Source organism: Halichoeres trimaculatus, unplaced genomic scaffold, assembly GCF_033239565.1.
Source record: "Halichoeres trimaculatus isolate MK-OKI-2021-1 unplaced genomic scaffold, fHalTri1.1 fHalTri1_scaffold_18, whole genome shotgun sequence".
In the NCBI taxonomy this organism is placed as follows: Eukaryota; Metazoa; Chordata; class Actinopteri; order Labriformes; family Labridae; genus Halichoeres; species Halichoeres trimaculatus.
Genome location: NW_027437196.1, coordinates 24,126,815 through 24,151,295, shown reverse-complemented (window position 1 = coordinate 24,151,295; position 24,481 = coordinate 24,126,815). Strand labels below are relative to the sequence as shown.

General features: G+C 42.2%; 1 protein-coding gene across 2 annotated transcripts in view; it reads right to left on the bottom strand.

Annotated features, from left to right (window-relative positions):
• The window catches only part of LOC141807267 (partitioning defective 3 homolog), a 540,268-nt gene that overhangs the window by 115,858 nt on the left and 399,929 nt on the right, over window positions 1–24,481 (bottom strand). For both annotated transcript variants that reach the window (XM_074693146.1, XM_074693147.1), the window contains one exon: window positions 23,931–24,168. In XM_074693146.1, the coding sequence (XP_074549247.1) occupies window positions 23,931–24,168 (238 nt within the window). The remainder of the gene's footprint in view (window positions 1–23,930; window positions 24,169–24,481) is intronic.

Here is a 24,481-nt window from a genome sequence, read left to right as displayed (position 1 = left end):
TAAAAATGGTGGAACTTTTGCAATGTAATTAACAGCCTCATCGACCACCACCTGCTACAACACTGCCTCCGTTTTTGTCTTTTATGCAAGAGGCACATTAGCAACACCTCCTCCACAGTCACCATGCTTGTTTTTGAGTTTTGTTGTCATAAACTTAAGACTCTAGGATGCCCACCCTGGTGGATGTATTGGTTAACTGTAGAGCCAACATAAAGGACGTATGGAAGTATGTGAGCAGTGATGGTGACATCATTTGGAAAGGACAAATACATTTTTGTACGGAAAGAGAGAAGAAATAGACCTTAAGTCAATGTGAGAAAGTCAGGAAAGTCACAGAGTGGTGCATTATGTTTAAACCTTGCAAGCGGTGTTGGACCAGTGGATGCTTTGTGCAATCATTGGGCACATACTCAAGCTGCTTCAGGCTCTTATCTGCCTCCTCTGATCTTTTCCACACTTTTTACACTGAGCATTGCTTAATAACATGTAAGTTTAAAAAAAAAAAAAAAAAAGATTTTCAGACGCCACCTCAGATATCTTGCAGACATCACACGTTGATAACTGTAGTTGTCTTATAATGTCGTGTGTCCTGAGGTTGGACAACTTTTGGATCTGTTCGCCTAAAATCTTCATAAAACTTCAAGCAATAAAAAAAACACTTATGATAAAGGAATGTCTACCTATGAACAAATTTGAGGGATATTCACTGTTTTCTCCTATGAGGAAAGACAGGAAAGACCTGATCACAACAACATGACTCCACATCCTGCAGCTTCCAAAGTAACCAGCTGTGGAGGAAGTAAAAATGTGGCAGGATACAAATAAAGGATGTATTCCAGACAGATATCCAGGTTTTGCACATGCTCATTCTAAAAAAGGAAGTTGTACATCTGTGCACTGAACACAGTGATAAGAATATTAATCTGTATTAGTTGATCCTTAAAACATTTGGGTTAAATGCAATTGCAAATTTAAAAAGACAAAGACAAAGAACTAACCTCACTCTTTTTGCATAAACTGATCATAATGTTCTTTATTTGTGTGCAGAGTTGGTCTATTTCTGACAGAGAAACAAAGGAAGCATAAAGCTGTGCTGTCTCTCAGAGCCACCGTGCCTCACTCAGGGTGTATTCTTACCTTCCTCACAGCTGAGCTTTATTTGACAGTTTGAAAACTTTCCCAGAAAGCTGAAAAAATTACATCAGACAAGGTTGACTTTGGGCCAGTGGAAGTGAATATATTCATGAAATGGGAGCCTGTTTCCCTCATGGATGTTTATTATTCCACTTTACATTGAAAGCAGTCAGGACCTCTGTGTAAATGGCTTCTCTTTGCAAGTGGCTGCTTTGGAATTGTAATCTTTTCAATGCGCTGCGGCCTGTTGGGAGGTCCTGGTTTGTGGTTTTGTAGAAAGCCCAGGCGAGGCAGAGGGAGCGATATCTGGGTTCTTTTGTAGGCTGGGTAGCATACATTACCTGATTAATTAATCAACAAATGGCTGGAGTAAGGCATAAAACTCTGGGCATGGGAATGCTAATAATAGTGAGCCTGCTATCTATCACCAGAGCAGGTGACAGCTTCCCTCGCCTCACTTCAAGGTCTTTCATTAACTTCCTCAGGAAAATTTACCTTCCTCTTTTCTTCTCCCAACGTTTTTTTTTTTTTTCTGTCTTGAGCAGAAAAGACCAGATCATAAACCAACTCTTAGGGGGACAAACTTCTACCCCAGAGTTTTACTTCTTCTGTATCATCATCAGTGCATTGAAGGATTTGTCACAGTGAAACTCATTGGTGGATTAGACTGAACGGGGCACTGGTCAGGCAGCTATTCACCCATCGCTGGTGGCCTAAGAAGCAGGTTGCCACATCAAAGCAGGGGCGGAGGAAAGCACAGAGCTATTAGAAGTCTATCAGGGCTTGCTGGTTCACTGACACATGGCTCTGCCTTTCGCTTGAGCAGCATGAGCCTTGCCAGTGGGACCAGGCTATAACACAGGATTAGTCACCAAACCTCCAGTGACGTTCAAACCCCAAAATAAAGTTTCCACACTCATTACTCTCTCAGAGAGAAAATAAAGAAATTTGCCATAGTTGGTACACAAAAGTAAAGAGTGGAGACTTTCATACCTGACTCTGTGAGATGAGTGTGCTCTTTGAGAAAACAAAGGAATCCAATAAAAACTGTGATGATTGAAGTTAATCAGTGTCAGGAGAGAAACTCAGACATCGCTGCTGCACTGTTGAACCAGTATTGTCACCTTGGCATTAATCCGAGAAGTTATATTGGGAGTGAAGTTGATGAGGCTTGATAATAAGATATTGATTGGCAGAGAAACTTGGCGATGGAGAAACTGTAGAAGTTTGGTAAAGATAGCTTAATTAACAGATAAAATATTCTTCATAACTCAGTTTAACTTGTATAAAACTCAGTACCCCCTGACACTCTCAAGTGTTTTAGCAGTTTATTAAACATTATTAACACCACAATGATGCGTCTGAATGTCTGAGAGAGGCAGATTATTAACAAGATAGTCTGTTTCTCTGCAGTTTCATGTTATAACATGCAACACATGGTGTGTTACTTAAAATTTGTTTTAGTGGATCTTTCAGAGGGGGGAGACTTGAATGTTTTCCTGCCAACATTTTTTTTTCTCATTTTTGATCCAAAACCTGCAGTATCTGTGCTGCTGTGAAACTTTTTCTGGGACATTCTTTTCCATGTAAAGTCCATAGTTCTGTCAGCCACCAGTACTGTATCTTCTATGATTGTGACGTACAGGTGAACCTCTTATCTACTTAGATCCAGCTGCACCACTCACCTGCCAGACAAACTAGATTTCTACTGGCACACACTATGACATGACTCTAGTTTGTAGTTGCTACATTTGGAGTGTTTTACTTTGGGGGTAGTGTATCAGGAGGTACAATAAAATCAAGAAAGATTTGCAGCAATAACCAACATGCAGTCTGTTTCCAGAAGGTTTCCAAAGACCAAAAGATCAGTTTCCAAGCACCTCTTTCTAGCATCATCTGTTGGTTTTTGTACTCTGCTGGATTCTAGTTATCTCAGATTGAGGAGTGTTTAATTTGGGGCTTGGGCTTGCAACAAGCAAAGCTATGGGGAGTGGTCTCCTGTTAATTTATTTTTTCTTCATCGGGGGCTGAGGCTTTGCAACAAGCCACTGTCCCCCATGCACCATGTCATGGTTCATGTGTGAAGCATGTACTATGTACATTATATACATGATATATTGTTTTTGAGTTAGAATACTGTAAAGCGTGCATGGGTATGTATGAGGTATTTTTGCCCTGAGTTAAACCAGAAACCAGAAATGTGTGGAAGTGTGTGGTGACGTCAGTCTAAAACACATGACTAAGGCCTGGTGACATCTCTCCTGGGTGTCTGAACTACTTCACTGTGTGTAATGAATGCAAAAAAACCCTGCCGTCGCCCCAGCTCCCCTCACGATTTCCGCAGAAACAGTCTAGTTGACTATTTGCAACCACTTGGCAGTATTAACGGTGAACAAACGTGTATTTTGTAAATATGTTTGAAGTTTATTTAGGAGCCATGGAGTATCAGAAAGTAACACGTTTTGTTTCACTTTCTTGACACACATATCAGTGAGGTTGTCAAATGAGGTGATTTACCTGTGGGCATTCACAAGCCAGAAACTTGCACGGATCACTGGTATTGCCCTGTTCACATGTCCTTACTGGCTCTTCTCTGACCAGATTGTTATAATTTATTTTTTATCAATTTCTTTTATATGTATTTGTTGTGTGTTTTAGTGGTTGTGGTGATAACTGAACAGTGTATGTTACCATCTGCTTCAGTTGCAAGAGTTATTCCCTCATGAGTTGAGCTCAAACTCTGCCTGTGTTTGCAAATACTTTGTTTTTGCACATTTCACTTTTCAATCTTTGAATGTGATTCACTGCTAACTTATTCAGTTATTTTACTGCAACGGCCCTGCTTCCCTTTTAGTACACTACAGTATAAGATGGTTGAAAATGTACAAAGTACAGATCACAATGGGAAAGTTGTGGACAAGAGTCATTCATTGAGAATCTACATCTACTTTGTAATGTTTCCTTTTGTTGGTGCCCAGTCAAGGCCAAGCGTTCATAAAAGGCCAACAAAGCTTCACTGTCACCAAACAGAGGTCAATCTTCAACAACCACAAATATATGAGCAACCTGCTGTTGTGTTGCTTAAAACATGTTTAGAATAGTTTGAGTATTAAAACGAAGTTTTGTCTTTGATCTCTTTGCATCCAAACAATGCAACTGCTATTCAGAAAAAAATATGTCTATGCAAATGTAAAGCGTTTCTTCACAGGGGGAAAATAATGAAGAGAAAATGGAGTTTCCTAGCAGCTGCTAAGAACATGCTGTTAAAGCCATGAGTAATGACTCGCAATGGTCACTTTCTGAGCAGCTGTTGAACCCTAAATCTCCATTAAAGGCTGGTAAACAATTATATGCCATTTGCATTCTCATAAAACTCTTATCTTACTTTTCTGCTTTAGTCCACCAGACCGAAGCCCTGTTTAATGATCCGTTCCTAAGCATCTATCTCACTGTGGCAAACAGCACGCAACAGTGATGAATACACAAACCCAGAGAGGACCTCAAAAGACAAAGAATGATAGTGTGGAGATACGACTGCACCGCCACCTGGGCGGAAATACATTCAGTGGAGATTACATGAGCGTGAACGTACAACAGCTGAGTGAGATGTAGATCTGTAGGATGCTGCTGTGAAGTATATAGAAAAAGAGATGTAGGGGATATTTAAGAGCATGAGCTCCTCTGTGTGATTCATCATCATTTCCTCTTGATAATGTCTGATTAGCCATCAAACCTTCTGTGGGTGCAGTGTAATCTAACATGTGTCAATCCTTTATAATATATGCTGCATTAATGTTATGATGGCCACTGATGTGTTGAAGCATTAAGAGTAAAATTGAAGCATTCAATCAAAGTGTCTTGGATATTATATCTGTCGACATCATCTCATAAAATATAATGTTTCCAAACACTTTTTTTTACACATTAGGCACATTACTGAGAAGCTAGCTGTGCTGTATGTATCTGCTTTTCCTAGAAGCAGTCAGTAAATAGGTACTCCATTCAATACGATACATCCTCATATATCACAACAAACAGAAGGGTTTATACCAGTAGCAGTGGATGCCTCATACATCATCTTCATTGATTTACAGGGTAATAATACTTCAAGGCTGCAGCACAACAGTGGAGGAAAAAGTCAAAGACAGAATTACCAAAGAGGGAGAAAAAAGTAAATTATGCAAAGCCTCAAAGCCAGTTTGATTGTTACAATCATTTAATCTGGGGAGTAGATTTGAGAGAAGTTAATCGCTTCTGACATCTTCTGTGGGGAATTTGTGGTTTGTTCACTGGAGGCTGCTGACTGAGGGAGGACAGCATGAATAGCTGTCAATTTCTTTCCCTCAGATGTGTAGTTTTCCAAAAGTAAACGCAACAATGTGTAGATTTAACACTATGTCAGACTGCATCCAATGTAGAATCTTTGGGCTGTATTCAAACCCCCAAAAAGGAGCAGGTGAGGTAGAAAGAAGAAAGAGACTGCATCTATCAATGTGAGTAAGTGATGAGAAGATAATTTCAAGGGCAGACAGAGAGAATCATTATGGTTTCTGCTCGGCCAACCTGAAAGTTAATCCAAATCTCCCAGGGGGAAGTCCCCCGCAGACGTCTGATGTGGTGTCTCAGCCCCGTCCTTTCCAAACTGTATTTGTCACAGTCAGGAAGAAAATAAATAACCGTGCCTTCACCCACTGAATTTCATGGTGATAATCTATAAAGCTGTGTGAAAGAATACATTATTTTATTGTTTTGCAGGACAAATCAAAGACCTTATTTTCATCGTATTGATGGCACAAAAGTAGGCAGCAGAAAGATTAGAGAAGCACACATGCTCCCAAACAAACACACTCTGTTTTTTTTTTTTCAGTTATCACTGTGTAATGCAAGGGCATGTCAATATGAAGCCTGATCTGTGGACTGTGCTGCTCCCAGGGCAAAACCCTGACAGTGGCATGTAATTTTAATAGTGCCTTGTTAGGAAGGCAAGGCTGTCCGTCCTCTCTAGCAATGTGCTGCTGCAGCTGAGGTGAGTAAACACTCTCTACCTGGGGTGAGGCACACACACAAACCTACACACACCTTGTAACAGGATCCAATAGGACAGTCAGGGAAAGAAAAAGGGAGAGTTTTTGTCCTTTGTCAGGAATCAAACTGTGACCCAGCGATCGTTAACAGGCATTAAAGGGGCAGCCGTTATTGTCGAGTGGCCTTAGTGTGGAGCTGGTGCTGCTTTCCTGGGACACAGACCCTGGAGAGGTAAGGGAGGATGTTCTCCTGTCGTCCCTCCAGCCTTCAGCCACAGGCAGCCGATTATCTTCCTCCCCGCGGAACTCATTATCCACAACCTGTAATGTCAGTCAGCGCTTCCCCTGCTCAGCCGGACTACGTTTAAACAAGAGGCTGCAATCTGATGCATTTTCACTCAAGTTTGAGATGATTCATCAGTGGATCTGTGAGATATTTTCATGTGGAATGTGCCTTTAAACCTAGTATGTAATGCACAGAGACTCTGCCTCTTACAGGTCAGAGCAGGGTATGACATTACTTCTTTTTCACCTTATTGGACAAAGGCGAGCACACACTGAGCCAATCCATTTCACTTTAAGAGGAAGGAGCAGGGTGTTTGCTGCTGATTGGCTGCAGCTCTGGAGGGGAACCCTGAAGAGCAACAGAAGGAGGAGGAGGTGGAGAAGGGATGGGACTCGAAATGGTTCACGCCAGGTGAGAAAGTGGTGTGTCCCGCACTGTTGAGGTATGACATGCATTTATTCATGACATCAGGACGTGCCTCAGTAGGAGGACAGTACCGCGGGTGAGACAGAGGAGAAATGATTCTCACATGAAGCATATTTGGCTCTGAGGTTTCCCTGCAGAGTGAAGAAGACACTGACGGCCTGGAAGGACTCACGTTGTACCAGAAAGAATGAAAACAAAAATAATCTACAGGTAAATGTTATGTATGCCATCTCAGCTGGTGGAATATAAATAAAAGCCTCATTCACAACCAACACAGCTGTCCCCATCTGCTTATCATAAAGAGGTTATTGTATGGAAATGACTGAAACACACTTGCATTGAGATTGATGCTACAGAAAACTGTTTCCAGATTTGCATTTATCTCTTTTTCACTGTACCAGCAAGCATTTCCTCTTAGTTTTCAGGTCTCCTCTCTGAATTTTCTCCTCTTCACACTCCTCATTCAGAATTTATCTCTCTGACATGCTCTGTTTTCCCTTGCAGCCTTTTATTTTCCCCTTATCCGAGTCAATGTGTGAATCCAAGGCCGGAATGACATCAACAGCAACAATAACAACAACAACAACAAACCACTGCTGGTCTGGTTGTTAGGAAATTTAGATAACCGAAGAAAAACAGAGAGATAAGACGCTCTCACCCCAACATCAACACCCCAAAGGAAAGCAGGCAAAAAAAGGGCTTAGACAAAAATAACTGTACGCATGAAAAAACGGTCAGTAACACAGAGCCGATGGCCTTTTTGAAGGGTTTCATTCCATCCTTCAGATATCTTGCTGTACTTCTTTGTTTGTGCCATTATGTGTGAATATGTGTAAGTGTGGAGGAGGGCATGGTGGATTTTCAAAATCCCAGCAACAGTTAATCCGCTCTTATTGAGAAATGTTCTTTTTTACAGCCACAGAGAGCAGACAGCGTGAAGACACATGGAGCTGCTTCAGAGCGAATGTCTGAGGATGCTCTCTGCTTTAGAGCTGCTCACTATCAGTATCAAAGCAAGTGCTGAACTGAAAAAAGTGTGTGCAAGTGTGTGTGTGTGTGGGCTGTGGATGGGGGTTTTCTGAATGTGTAGCTACAACTAAAAGTTTCTGCATGTGTGCGGGTTTGTGTGTTAGAAGAAAAAAGGCATTCATCTGTTTGCTCTGTGTGCCAATTATTCATTTCCAAGCAATAGCACGTACACACAAGCATCTGTGTGTGTGAGTGTGAGTGTTCATCTATATGTGTGTGTGCCTGTATATCACAGACAGCTTGGCTTTCCATATTTCAAACAGCCTGTGCAATACAAAGGACGAGGCCCAGCCCGACATGATTGCCTTTAATGTTTCACATAAATCACTGAGTTGTGTGTATGTGAGTGTGTTTGTGCATTGTGCAGGAGGCAGGGGAGGGGCCTCTTTGCACACGCTCAGACGAACATTTCAAATCCCTGACACCTCTGATTAAAGCCTCTCATTACAACACAAATAAACAGTCCGAATGCATTCATACAGCCATTTGTTAAAGCGTATGAGCGCAGCGGGGAGGGAGTTTCTGAAGGACGATTTACATAGACACACTTGAGCAACTCAGAAGGAAGTTCAGGTGTTTGTTTATATCTGTTTATGTGTGTTTATGTGTTTATGTATCCTGATTAGGGTAAATAGTGTTTGGCTATTGGTTTAACTAAGCTGTAACCTCCAGTGTCTAAAAAGGCAACAAATACAAAGGTTAAGAAAATGCATTTTTCCAAGTGTCCTCTGGAGGTCGGCCCCAAAATCAAAGAGAGGTCACAGAGCCCATATTAAAGGAAACTAAATCCACTTCAAGTTCCTCCTCATCACCTACAAAGCTCTCAATGACCCCGCCCCCTCAAACTTGACCCAGTTTGTCAAACAACAACCCCCATCTCGCCACCTTTGCTTATCAGATGCTGACCTCCCACAGCCTTATCACCAAAACCACCTTAACCCTTTCGGGTACTCGGTCAAATTTGACCCGGTATTCAAGAATGTTTTTTAGATCTACCAGCGTGTCTCAGGAAAATGGTTGTTTCAGGGTATCTTGAAACTGTACAGGCCATGTTTGCCACCACTGTCTTACAAAAGATACACACAGAGTCCAAGGGGGGCTTCAACACTGTCACAAAACCATGCTCAGAAGGTAAAAGTGTGTAAGGGTCAAAGTGCAGAGCTTTTGTCATCGCAGCCCCAACTAACTACCTCCAATTCCTCTCGCCTGTAGTTTGGACTCATGTATCACATTTAAAAATCCTAATCTACCTTTCCAAAAAAGCCTGCTACACGTGACATCAACTCCCTCAATTAGCTGATCATTATGTCAAGTGTCTCTGAGTATTTACCGTCATTTCATTATTACCCACAGATAAAGCTGGTTAGCTTAGCCATATTATTGAAGAACAAGCCTGTGACCAAATAGGGCGCTAAGCTAACAGCTCCTGCAGAAGGGACAAACAGTACAATGAAATTAAGCTAATTCTGAGAAACGCCAGTTCAAATGTTTCTGGATTGTAACGATTTCATTTAGCAGACATCTTTGTCCAAAGTGATGTACATTACAAGCAAGAATTTAGACTGGAGGGAAAAACCTTTGTGCAACACAGTGCTTTGAGTTTTACTGGCTGCAGGTGCTGCCCTCTACTGGCAGAAAAAGTGCATTTTTATTAATTTATTTGTTTTTGTTTATTTATTTATTTTTCTTAAAATAATACAAATACAATTGACTACAAGAAATAATTTACAGTCAGTAATATTGTGAGCAACATTCAATATTCAGCACTGTCAGTGCCAAGTATTCACTAAGAGCTGTGTCTTAGACCGTCTGGTTCCTCCTACCCCTGATACAAAGAGCAGGAGGGTTTGATTAAGAGTCTAATTGTTTCCTGAACAATTAAGATATAAGACATCTCATTAAAAAAAAGAAAGGGATTTTGTGGATCATATGGAGTTGGGGACTTCATTCCACCATTTGGGGAAAACAGAGGTGGAGAGTCTGGCTAGAGATTTAGAGCAAGTAGTTATGATACCAGTGTAGGACCACACTATATTTAAAACATTTCAAAATATTGTATTTTATTTTGAAGAAGTCAACTTAAACTTTATCTGATACACTAATAATGACATTATAAACTTTGATAGTAGAGAAAAGATCATTTAAGCAACAAATAGTTAAGAATACTCTGCACAGTGACAGCTACAGAGTTTTATATTTCAACAATTAAAACAGTGTATTTTGGTAAGGTGGTCCCATTAGTGGTTTTATCATGCAGTAATGGAACCTTTTACTTCATTCCACCCTATTTTATATTATTTATTTATATAAAACCATCCAATTTTACACCAGGCTGTTCAAACATGTTTACAGTAAGTGGTGAGGGATTTCTTCTTCCTTTTTTTTCATTCGTAACTCAACACTTAAGGCAAACAGTTAAATGCCAAATTATTCATAACAAGGGTAGTAATTGTTTTTAATAGGCATGTTTTAGCTGTTTGCCTGGCAGCGGAGCAGTGGCCTCAACATGACTTATTTGCCTGTGAATGCTGCATTCACAGGCAAATAAGTCAGGATTTTGCACTTCCATTTCTATAGTGATGACTGACACTTTTGGACTTCATTTCCTCAGAAACCAACAGGTGACATAATGAGACTGTGTCCGTGTGTTTAAGAGGTCATTGGGTGCTTTTGTGATAAATTTTCCGAAATATAACAATCGTGTTTATGCAAAGCAGACATGTACGTAGCTGATAATAAGATGATATAAGCAGACACACATGCAATCTCACATTCCAGTAAACACACATACTTGGTGAAAGCTTACCCAACCATCCCACACAGGCAGACACAGGGATGCAGAGAGGGGAAGGGAGGGGAGGGGAGGAGGCTTTGCTGTGGTTTCCCTCATTGGAAGAGCTACAGTAGGTGGTTGGGGCTGTGACCTAGATACAGTACGGCACACTGCATTCCTAATGGGCCATTTTGATCACTGCCACTCTCTGTATCTTCAGCCTGGCGGCTGCTGCTGCATGACTCTAACACAAAAAGTCAGCGTTCAGCAAACACAGCATGCACAGTCTGCTCAGCTCTTCTAATGATGGTAACTGTAGATATCCAAGTGCCAAAGTGAGGAAGAGAAATTCAGGCAGAGGCTCACAGATATCACCTTCCTTCTTGGTATATCTGCAGCTGCTTTAACCTTGTAAACGTCAGACCACACTGCTATGCAACAAGGATGAAAGAAAACTGTTCATAATTGTCATCATGAAACACATCTACCTCATAAATTAACTTGATCATCAAGTTTTTCTGGTGTTTTCTTCTCCTGTCACTGATTCCTGTAGAATATGCATACTGATGGGTCTGGAGATTGTTGCACTTTATGGCGCTCACATCCCTGTTTCCTAAAATGCTCGGCTAAAGGACAGGCAAGGAGAGAAGCCAGGCAGGTTCTCTGTCTCGTAAAACGTCAGACTTTGAAATACAGGCATGGACACACACCAGCCCAAATGCTGTATTCGAGTCTGTCGGAGAAAGCAGACAGCAAAACCGCTGATCCGTGATATACATCCCTCCCAGCATTCAGAGAGAGACGGGAGAGGTCTTTCTGTCAATGCCACGATGAATCTCCAGGGCAGCTGGGGAGGAGGAGGGAAGAGGGATGCGAGGGGTTATATGGAAAGAAAGAGAGGGGGAGTGACAGTAATTGTGAGTAAAGTGAGGATGAGTAAGAGTAGGAACCCAGTGGAATCTGTGGGATAGTGACTGTACATCACAAGCAGGGTTAGATAAATAACCGGGAACACTCCTCCTCTGTCTGCTGCACTGTAGATCTAACTGATGTGTCTCCAAGGCAGGATGTATTTTAAAAGCTACACAGACAGGATCAACAAAATCAAATGTGCAGCAGGAAGCCTTTTAAATCAAGATATTCAACCAGATTAACTGAACACCTGAACATCTTTAAAGTCGAATTGATAAAAATTTTACCAGGTATCAGTATAAAAGCAGAGTCACCATCAATACTTAAAAATCCTCCCACATCCTGATAAGTACAACCAAATATCACAGCAAGATCAAGGCAACAATTTCTAACCACTCATGTTTTATCACCCTGCAGACACCAGAGGAGAGTGACAGCAGCACTGTGACAAAGGATGAAGATTTGTCTTTGTGAATCATAACCAAGGTTTGATTTCTTAAAGGTCTCATCTCTAAGAAAAAACTTTTTGATCAAAGCGGGATTATCCTTGTGTTGAGAGCAGAGAGGGTTATGAAAAATGTGATAAAACAAAATCACTTTTATAAGAAAGAAACTACAGAGCAGCCAAGCTCAAGTTTTTCACACCAGGTCTGACAGACACTAACGTCAGCCAAACTTCCAGTCAGAATCAAAATCTTCAAGAGAAGAATTCTGTTTTCCCATTTTTCAAACATGGATGTAAAGTGAGAATGTAGGAATAGCAAAAGATCTTCACAAGATACTCACGAGACTTGCTGAAATGATGGGGTCATCGCATAAGGATCTATGGAATGGTTTATATACCATTGGAGGTGTGAGCCTCAAACACTGAGGTCTGCTCATAGCACAGCTCCCAACAGGCTGTCAGAGGGCTGGCCAGTCAAAGGGAAGGGGGTTTGTGGAGCAGGGAGCCTTAAAGAGACAGCAGCTAAAACAAGGGGTTTCAGAGTGAGGCTGGAATAAAGGTTTCAGAAAAATACATATAAATGTTTTCTTGCTGTATTTCATGAATAGCTACTACAGGAGCACTAGGGGGACAAAATAAATACTAAAAAAAAAGCACAATATGCCCTCTTTGAGATGTAATTCAACATATGTTTAAAAAAAGTAAAGGTGTATGGTTGGTTCAAAATTCAAGAAATGACATGAAAAAAAATGTTTAGTACTTGGTGGGGATCAGTAAACCACTTCATAAGCAATTTGAACTAAAAGTACATGCTATAAGAAAATAATTTAATTTACTTTTATAACCATTGACATTTCCTGTAACCTATAACTTTTCATGATAAAATGAATTAAGCATTTATTGAGACACTAAGGGCTTATTTAAGCTAATGCTAAATGGTAATTTGACAAAGCAGACATGTTTAACAATTTCAAACCGATGAATACATTAAAAAAAAGTCCAAAATAAAACACAAAAAACTCTCTGATTTTTTTTTTTTTAAATCAATTAACAAAAGTGCAAAATATAACACAAATAATTCCATCTGAGTTTAAAATCGGTTTCTTTTTCTTTTTAAATTAAAAAAAATGCAAAATAAAACTAACAACTGTCAGGGTAAGTATTTAATAAAATAAACTGAAGTGCAAAATAAAACAGTTTAACTGTTAACTCTCCCAGGTTCATTCATGTTGTCTGAACAGGACCTGACGCATATTTGCTGTGGTGTCAAACCGCAGCGATGTAGTAGCAACTATTGCCAAGGAGGACTTGCTCGATGTAAGACTTTTTTTTGCCTTAAGTATTGGCTGCTGGTATTGGCAGCCTTTGGTGGTATGTGTTTAACAATTTCAAACCAATAAGTTCTCACCCATCCCAACCTGGAGATTTCATTCTCTTCTGAATACTTTAAGTATTGTTTCTGATCTTATTACATATAAAGCAAAGTGATATGGGACAATATTTTTGACCTGTGCCAGCTCTTTACCTCTATTCTTTATGAACAGGCTAAATAATGTTTCTGGATTGAATATATGTAAGAGATCACAGGTCTTCCTTGATTTGCATCTAGAACTGTCCTCTGTTTGGTAAATGCTGTTATGGTCAGTTTACACCATCATTACAACCTCCTCTTCTCGCCCCTCTTAGCCTCACATTCATCTCGTCCTTAACTCACCAACGAGAGGAGGGAACATCTCACACAGCTCCGTTTGTCAGTGCAGACCTCATTAGGAGTCCCTCACAACAAACACAGACAGGAATAAAATTTGGTTCCAGCCATGAAAGGAATCTCCATTTCCCTGACACTCTCAACAAAGACGGGAAGAAAAGATCAGAGCCAGACGGAGCGAGATGTGGGAAAGCAGGAGGAAAATAGACAATTTCACTTTACATGCTGAACACATGTCGAGACGCTGACAGAACAAGAGGAATACGGCGCCCAGCTTTAATTGGTTGCCTTTGATGGAAATCAGAAGTGTAATTCAACATCGATTGATATTACCTTTGTAATTCAAAAGCAATTTTCTCATCTTTTTGTCTTCCTCGCCTTCACTGGGATTGTTTATCCCCCACTACCCATCTTCTCGCTCACATGTTAAGGTGTGTGTACACATCAGCGGATGGGAAAGGTCATTCCAGCCAGAGGCCGCTATTTCATTACATGCAAAGCCTGCTGGATGGCTGAGCAGACTAGCAATGAGTCCTACTGTAGCAGGCAGCTCTCTTCATTTGCATAGCACATAGGGGGGAATAAATAGGCTCTCCCGTGTGCATTTCTCACCTCTGTCTCTGTAATATCAAGCATGCCCTGCTCCTCCAATTTACCTTATATCTTTTTCCCTCCTTATATAAAAACATATATCCAGTATGCTTTAATGCAGGGGGGGCTTTACTCATTCATTTGTACTATTTAGAAAAACAAATGTGATAGTGCCGCTCTCAGATCCTTGAACGCACTCTTAATGTTTTCTCATTATTTTCAAATCCGCGTGTCCTGTGAGAGTCAGCTCGCATTGGAACAGCCTTTCTCCGATTGATCAAAGCAATCCGGGCCAAAGCGAAAAAAAATAACATCAAAGTGGAATCAAAGTGTCTCAAAGTGCTGAAAACAAATATCAAACGGAGAGGGAGGAAGTTAAGAAACATCGGGCGGTTTCTGTTTGGAACATCAAGGTTGATGAAAGGAGAGACGGTGGAGGGGATGGGGAGGTGGGGGGTGGGGGGAGATAGCTGCAGTGTGAAGACATGGGAGGACATGTTGAAAGTTAAAGGGGGGGAAGAAAAGAGACAAGGAGAGGAAAAGATAACAGAGGGAAAGAGAGGATAAGTCAACAAAGAGCTAGAAGAAGGGAGGATGAAAGAAATAAAGAAAGGAGGGGGAGAACAGTGAAGAGGTGACACAGAAGGGAAGAGGAAAGAAGATAGAGGACAAGAAGATAACAGGTATGAGGAAAGAAAGAAGAGGATAAAAGGATTAACACAAAAGTCCCAATAAAGAGCATCACGTCTTCTCACATGGAGAACACACACACAGCGTGGGACCTCATCAGCTGTGGGAGGCTTTGAGTTCACACAAGTGGCTTTAAGAAGCTGCCTGCTCACCAGGCTGGCGTCTTTAAATAAGGTATATGGACTTTACCTGGGCTTCACACTCAGGTACAGTCACCTTGGTATAAACAGCGAGACCTTCTAGCATCAAATATGCTCAGTGTTCAAAGGACCTCTCTTAGTGCCCTGCCCGCTTGCTCTTCTCCTTTGACAGTCACACACACTTTACAGATAAACACTTGTTTCTCTTTCTTCCTGAGTGGTTTTTGACCTCTCATGTTAAATACTCACCTGTTCTATTGTTTAGTGAGCTCAGGTGTCTGTACCTGGTGATAAATCAAACACCATGTTGGATTGATCATGTTATTGTCATTAAGGCCCCGTTTCCATCAAGCTATTAAGTTCGGTTGATCTCAGCGCGGCACGCATTTTACAGCATTTCCACTGACTGAGCAGCTGTATTTCCCCTGATGGCACACAGCCTTCTCTGAAACAAAACTTGTTTGTGCTTTCTATCAAAGAGCCACATGCCATTTACAAATAATTTTTCTTCTTTGTTGGATTTATTAGTGGGATACACTGTGTCACACTATTATGTAGCAGAAGCTATTGGCATCTGGCTTACACGTCACCTATCATGAGAGACCAACCTGTACCAAACCATGCTGATCTAAGCCGGACTGCTTGGTGGAAACAGGGCTTAAGCCTTGTCATGTGGCTCGGTGGCTGTAAAAACAAATCACTGGTATAAAACAAACCATGAATCAGTTTTTTCTTGTATGATGAGTCAGTAAAATATTATGGATAAATTAATTTGTCAGAAGGAAGAGAAGTAGGCTGGTGTGTGTATTCTTGTAAGTGTATCTATATGTGTAACTGGATGAAGACTGGAGAAGGTTTCCAGTAGGGATGGGTACATTTGAGATGCTACAGTACCAATGCTTGGTACCTGTCAACCAGTATCGGTACCAATTTCAGGTACTTTTTTGTGTTTATTTGGTAAAAAATATCAAATTGTTTCATAATAAAATCTCAAGTTTTTTTTCATTTCAACGTATTAACTCTTCAATATATAGCCTTGTGATGCTGTGTTCATGTCCTGCATGGAAAATTACCTACTCTTACACTTCCTATCAGTCACAAGGATGCTTTTAGGTACCTAAACATGTAACCTTTTGATTTTACATGAATCCGTACCCAGTACTATTGACAGAATTTGATCGGTACCTTTAAAAGTACCTAATTCAATACTCATCCCTAGTTAGCAGTAATTACTACCTAACTTATTACTGATAGACTATTATTAAAAAGAAAAAAAAAAGGTCTGGGTCCTACTAGAACATGATTTTATTTTGGGTCAAAATTCCCATTCAATAAATTCAACTCTAGTGTGACGAGCGCCAGTTAGCTTCACTGTCCTCCTTGCAGCAGTTGCTAATTTGCCTACCCAGGATTACTGCATGCATCCACCTCTCTGTGTTTCCTGATTCTCAGCTGTTTTTTTTCTAACAAAGGGGAAAATGCATGGGAAAAATACGATGAAGAATCTGTTATTTATTCATCCAATATTTCTTCATGTATCATTCTCTATAGAGGTTGAGTTAAAAAGACGCTTTGTAATGCAATTTAAATGTAAGGGTAGCATAAATTCATGAACTTGTGAGCTGTTGGGGATAAAAAATTCTGCTCAGGGCCAACAGAAGAGAAGAAATGCAAAGAGAAAAGACATAAGAGGAGGGCAGAGAAAAAAGAGAAGGGGAAGAAAAGAAGAGAAGAGAAGAGTGAAGAAAAAAAGGAGAGGAGAGAAGTCTTGGGTTTCTCTGGTTGGGTCTGTGTGAGTCCTCTGGGGTTGGATCATTAGTAGTCTCAGGCCTGGTAGAGAATGGAGAGCTGCTCTGCTACACTTAATTTGAGCTCTTTAATAACACACTTTATGAATTCAGTCATGTTTGCAGCCCTCTGCCTGGGACGCAGCGTGAGAGACATCGCTGGATCTCATTTCAGGCCGACAAGATTTCAGATTCAATTAAGTCCATCGTGCAACACCACCTCTGCTCACACACACTCTTAGGCACACACACACACACACACACACACACACACACGCAGAGCCTCCCTACAACTCCCCATGCTTCAAGGTCTATCTCCGAGCACTGCATGATCATTCTAAACCTAATTACTTCAGGGCTGTCTGATGGAGGCCCAGTGCTGCCCAACCACATTTACATCGAGTGGACGAGAGCAGAGGAAGCCTGGCTAGACTGCCAGACCCCCACCCTGCAGAGCCTGCAACAACCATCTCTCAGTTTTGCATGCAAGCAAAAACCTCAACCACCATCCTACATCAGCCTCACCCAACATCTAAATGCGTCCCCTCAGCAGAAATACACAATGACATCCACTTTTCTGACACCAGACAGAGCTGTGGCTGCAGTTAACCTGGCGTAAAGAAGAGCTTTGTTGTTTTTACTGTTTTCATCTCCTGCTGCACCCTGTGACAGTGGCGCTAATCTTCTCAGCGGGGGACTGTGTTGTTTGTTGCTCTGCCCCCGCTGGGCCACTTTGGTACATGATTGGCAGGACAGTAATGGGATGTCACACTCACAGGAGATTTTTGTCGGGGAGTTTGAAGATCGACCTGTAAAAATGACCCCTTTAAAATCCTGGGATCTTGCACCTGACTTTGAAGACGCAGTGGGGGAGTTTTCTAAGATGTGTTTTTTTTTTTTCCAGAGAAGTTGAAAAAGTGCCTCCCCCTCTTTCTCTCTGTATATTGCCCCCCAGTGACATGAAATTTCTTTTGGCTGTGCAGCTTTTGGAGGTGATATTGAGGTATGACTTTTCACTTGGAAAAGCTGCCAAAAGCCGCTGAAGTTCACTACTGAGGTCCCTGTGAAATATTTATCCATGACAGGGGAAATCTGTGGCTCACTTTACTTCAGCTAGCTGCATAGAGGTCAAAGGTCAGGGTCAGGAGTGTAAAAACAGGTCTACAGAGAGATGATTACCTCATGTGAATGAATTCTTGTCTGTTGTAGAGTAGAAAAGCCTCTTTCATCACTACACCTTGTAGAGCACTTTTACAGTTTTGGAGTATTTTATGGCGTTTTATTTTTCCGCATGGCTCTGATTCTTCATTTCCTCCCAGCTGACAGTTATCCTCTTTGCCTTTACTGCCTCAGCGCTGACACCCAGACGAGTGAAGCAGAGCAAAAGTAGAACAATTATCATTTTCTCTCAGATTACATCCAGCAGATGTCAGGGCCCACATGTGGAGGCAGCTAATTGCTGTCTCCAAATCCACTGCGACATAATACTACAAACATATGTGAGAATTTGTGTGTGTGTGTTTGTGTGTGTACAAGGAAAGATAGAAGGGATAACTGGTTTGCTTTATACAGAGAAAGTTGATCCATCAGGCACGCTCTCAGCAATGTGTGTGTGTATAAAAAGCAGAGCTAATGCATGTGTCATGTTGGTGTATTAATGATCAAGCCTGCTTACCCGCCATCAGCTGTTCACACCCACACGAGCAGAAAGAATCACATAGCAGGAAGACACGGAGCAGAGCAGGAGCACGCTAACTACCTATTCTCGTGCAGCATAAGGCAAGCGTGCTTTTGTGGCTTGGCATTCATATTGTATGCATCCTCATGCATGCACACTCGTGCCAAACCCCCACACACTCCAGCACGCCCAGTATGCTTCCACACTGCCTTAGAATAATACACATTGAAGGATAAAAAGCATCCCTCCTCTCCAGCTTTCACTGCTTCCCTTTCCACACCCCTCTCTTTTAGCATCTTCCCGCTGTAGCCTCGAGTGGAGCTTCATCTGCAGGGGGGAGAAGGAAGGCGAGGTCTCTGGGGTGACGGAGTGGGCAGGGGGGGTTGCACACATGTCACACTGAGCTCCAGTGTCCTCTGATGGCTCGGCATGAGGCTTGCCACTTATCAGATTGGTGGTGATGGTGGGGGTAGGGGGTAGGGTGAGGGTAAATGTGTGTGTGTGGGTGAGGAAGCAGCAGGGAGCAAGGGTGAGGGCGATGCTGGAGCCCATTAACACAGTCTTTTCATCTGTAGACACAGAGGCAAACATGCATCACACACGCACACACATGCAGATTTACATGCACCTTGAAACACACACACACACACACACACACACACACACACACACATACAAAAATGTACAAATCGCCAGAGACCCTCTCCTCTCCGCTCCCTGCAGGCAGACGGCTGCATGATGCCGTGACTGCCGCTGTGAAAAGCTCCCTCCTTCTCTCATTCCCTTTCTCCCTTTCCTTTCATCCTCCTCGACTACTCTCCCTTGGTGCCCCAGTTCACTCCACTGCACACACTCCCTCCATCCTTCCACCCTCACCCAATCCATCCCCCGACCCTCTCCACCCCCCTCAACCCCTCTGGCCGCTATTCCCTGTCCCAACTGTGCTTTCCATTTTTACAGACTTCCCCTGCTTGTCTCCTCCACTCCACCACAGCATCCCGGCTAAATGCATCTTCACTGCTCTTGTCAAAAACACATTCACATGCAAAGACTAAATAATCTAAAAATAGAAACGTGAATGCCAAGTCAAACATCTTAAACTGGGGCTGCAGAAAATCTGCACTTATCTCGATCTCATACTTCAATGTGTGCTTGCTCAGTGTACATTAATTGTTCAGGTTCCACAATCCTACACACTCATCCTGCACCAAAAGTGCTGCAGCATGTTTATACCTTTAACCTGTTTTTCCATTACCTGCTGGTTGCACCCAGTCTTTGCCCCTTTTTTTTTCTTTTTTTTTTAAGTTGATATAATAATTGTGCATATTTACAAGAAAAATACCAACTGCAAAACAAAAAGTTGGATGAACTCATTGTTTTAGTTTTATCTTGTATTATACTGAACTTACAGATGCTATGAGGAGGATCTCTTTTAATTGGACTCCCTCGCCACCTTCTGGCTGCAGTTTCACTCAACTGTCATAAAATGTGACTTTTAATCTGGCGTGTGTTTGTTTTGGAACAAATTTTCTTTATTCAAGACAATATTTTACCGGATACAAGCGATGAGGTAAGGTATTTATCAGTACAGTTAGGTAGCACTGTTGTTTGAAGATTGACAACAAGCAAATGTTGTAAGTTTGTACCGTACGTCAGTAGCTGGCTATATGTAGCGCTAATAGCTGCCTGGTGCTATGGCTTATCTGTAGGCTAACATGACAACAAGCAACCTGTCAGTTCATACAGTAGTTAAGTAGCCGTCCATATGTAGGCTAGCGCTGACAGCCAGAACCTGTGAGATCTACCTGTAATGTGTAACATTAGCAAAGTCTGGTTGTGTTTTGCTAGCGCTCACCTTCCAAGCAGAGCTAATGTAACCTCACTCTTCATTTTATTGATAGACTCTAAAGGTTGAACAGACCACTGCAGAATAACTGCTGACTGTAGGTCGGAATTGACATTATCACAAACAGATTAGCTCCTGTGTTAGCCTTTAGCTCAGGCTGTATCACTCTCCTGTTTAGCTTTCATCTGCTCTTCTGTCTTTTTCTGTCTGACAGTTAGGCTCCTCTGTCCACCATCATTACGAAATTAATCACAGAAATCATTTTCAAGCAGAGAAAAACACATATCTCTCTTCTCAGTATTAAATTTCATCAGCTGACGTGGTGTTGCCATAGAAGCTTGGACATGCTGCAAATCAGCTCAGTCTTGCTAGACCCGATCTGCAAGCTAAGAAGAAGCTAGGAAGTAGCATTTCGAAATAACCTACAATGGCGCTGATAATCTCATTTTTAAGTGCGAATTATAATCAGACATATATCTAGAAAAAAGAGACTTTTTCAAGACCACTTTCAAACTTCTCACAGCCCCTTTAAACATTACAGATATAAAAATGAGTAGGATGGATGTGTCTAGCAAAGCCACTCGCATTACAGAGAGTTACAGGCGGGATAAAGGAGGTCAGTCAGCTTCAGAGCAGATAAACAACACCTCATTAGGCATGTTGAGGAGCCGTCATTGTCTGCTAGCATGCTAACAGAGCCCTGGGCAGAGCGTCCAACCTCTAAACAAGCCTGATAGGATCAGAAAGTAATGATAACATGTTATCCAGAAGAAATGGCATGAATGATCACATACAAAGAATGGAGGGGGTATGATTCACTGCCCTGCACTGTGCTGCATATCTCTCACTGGACACAGACACAGTGATACATGCGTGCAGCAGACATGCTTGAAATAACAGTGAACTCAGGCTGCCCCTAGGCTATTTTTCATCCTATGCATGCATGCACTTCGCTATCCATTCATAAGATTATAGCTTTTCATTACTGGGTGGTACAGTAGTGTATACCAGTTATCCTACATGCTCCTACATGCAGTATGGCTCCAGAGAGACGGTTTCTTTGCTTTGGGCTTCAAGCAGTCAATTTTCTTTCCATCAGACACTGGCACACATTCAGTCATTCCTGCGCCACAGTATTTATCTCACAGTTCCTCTCCTTCTCTCCCCATGTTAGGCCATCCTCTCTTCCCCTGGCTCTGATGTTAATGCACTCCCAATCAGGCTGTCCATTAAGCAGACATGCGCTACACGTTCATCAGGCCGTCCAAAGGCCTGCATGCAAATGAGCTCAAATTGCAGTGCGCTGCAAACTCCTTGAAATCTCCTCAGAGAGGGAACGTGAGCGTGAGATGTGCATGTGTGAGAATTGCAGGAGGAAGTGTCCATTTCATGCAAATGAGAATGCAGAGACAAGTATTCAACGGGACTCAACAGATCATTATTATTTTGATGTTTTGATGCATTGGTGAGACATTTGAATGTGAAGCGCGGTAATGTAAATTCCATCCATGATTTTTAAGCCTGAGAGTCACTGTCAGAACTTTTTGTCATACACCGGAAAACTTCTCAGCTCAAACATTTCTGTCAAAACTTTTGCTGGAATCGCACAGAACAGATTGTTTCTTCCTCTCTACCCTCTTCTTTTTGTCCGTGAGGCATCTCACATCACTTGTTCTTAACAGACGTTTAAGAACAAAAAAAAAAAGTTTGCTTTTGTATCCAGTGGGACACATTCATTCTCACCTCGGTTCCTTGCCATTGCTAACGATATAAACCTGCCGGGTTGATTTTGAGCGACTGAGGAGAGAATAAAGAAGGACAGTGTTGATGAGTGGGTGTGAGAGCTGTCAGCGTCTCAGTATAAAACAGTTTGAGGGATCAACAGAGAGTAGGAGTAGCAGAAAGGAGGTAAGACAAAGCTTGAGAGTCAGGGCGATGCGCAGGATGAGGGGCGGCCTCTTTGCATTCAGGAGGCACGGGCAGGCGTTAAATGCACGGAACAGAGGAGGGGGGGTGTCAGTGAGGCCTGCCGCGTGCCAACTCCTAAGTGGCTGTGGCACTCAAAGATAATGAAGAACGATGATGAGACTGAGGAGGGCATAGCGAGGGCCCACGTGCACCGCTAAAATCACCCAGCAGCCACCTATCGAGCCGAGCACACAGCCACTCAGAGAGGTTTGCCAACGGCGCTGATTGCCTGTCAGAGAGTGTCAAAGTTGCAGCTCAAATTTCCTCTTTCATTTAATAATCCTGCACACTTCTCCGTGTGTGTGTGTACTTCCTTTGAACATGTGCGTCTCCACATATGTGCTCATGCCTGGCGTGAGACAGACTGTCAGCCTGTTTGAGTGCAAGACTTTAATACATTAACACCACAGGATGTGGAAAGACAGCACAGTGAAAATAAACCACAGAAAGTAAAAATAATGGAAGATAAGTGAGTTTTCTGCATTCCTCAATCGTGACCTCAAAACACACTTGTCGGTTTTATTGTTCATTACTGAGCCGTGCGCTGCGATATGCTAACTAATCCCATTAAACTAATCCACATGAAAACAACTTACGGCACGATAAAGGCCTGCACCGCCTCCACCGTTAATTTATGCTTTATTCAAATGTGCACGGAATTGAAATAATTAATGTGACTCTCCCTGAATGAACACCCGCAGGATGTTTATTTTCATCCACAGTCTCTAGGCACGTATCTTAGTGTATAGTCAGTGTACACACTGCACAGACCTAAGTCACTTTGGTCAGGAAGGAGAGTTTGTACTTTTGTGTCTTGTGTCCTCAAAGGTTGAGGATTTACTTCCCAGGAGTGAAGCTAATTTAGAAGACATGTAATTTCGTTTCTGTCTGCTTTGAGTTCATCTCTTCCTACCTGAGGTGGCACAATAATGTTGAAGACGTCTCTTTTAACATTTTGGAAGAGTGCCACCTCGTACTGCCTTACAAAGTCATTTGTCTGTAAAATCTTGCATTTGTATGATGACGCCGTCTCTGTGAAAAACCAGCCACAGGCAACGATTCCAACCTGCCGTGAGTTCATCTCCGAAAGTCTTTTATCCTGAGAACCAAAAACCTCAGCTCCCAAATTTACACCTCAACACTGTCCGCTGTTTAACAAATGCGGAGCCTGTTTGGATGGCGGGAGCTCACATGTGGGATTATGAATAAAACATGTTGCCCTTATTAAAAATAATCTGGCTCAAAAGTGCCAGAGGCCCTTGAGGTCGATAACCGCCCCCCTCCTCTGCATCCACTGCCTGCACCTCACAGGGTTCAAGGAGAGGGGTACCTGATTAGCAGCAGCAGCATTCAGAGAGTGCATTCAGATTCTGTATGATCCAGCCGTGAATGTGTTGAGTGGAATTAAATAAAGCAGATAGAGATCTGTGCTTGAGGCAAAAATAGAGGGTTGTTGTTGAGGATTCAGAGCCGAGCTTTTGTCTCATTCCTACCTGAACATGTCGCCTAGGCCCTTCAGCACGCCTTTCTTAGCTTTGTTCTTGTCCTTGTCTTTCTCCCTGTCTTTATCCCTTTCAGGCTTCTTCTTCTCCTTCCCCCCAGACTGCTCCTGGTCTCTCTGTCTGTCATCTTTGGAGAGGTTGCCGTTCAGCCCTGGGCCAACAATGAGGTCACCGCTGGTGGACATCGACTCACGGCCTGATCTGGAACTTCCCTCTGTGTCCTCGTCCACTGGAGAGAGGAGATAAGGAGGAGGGAGAGGGTGTTAAATAAAGATACTGAGAGGAAAAGAGGACAGCGCACAAACACTGGGAGAGAAAGGAAATACAATGTGAGTCAATAAAGGCAGACGCAAACTTTAACTTCTACTCGACTCCCCGTGGATTGCACAATCTGTGATTCAAATCAGCAGCACTTTTTTTTTTTATCAGTTACAAAGCATTACTTCTTTCTTCTGGCAGCATCAGATAAACCATTAAAGGAAAAACTGTGTCCCACAAGGTATGGCAGCTTTGAACAAAACACACTGAATTCATCTGCCTCA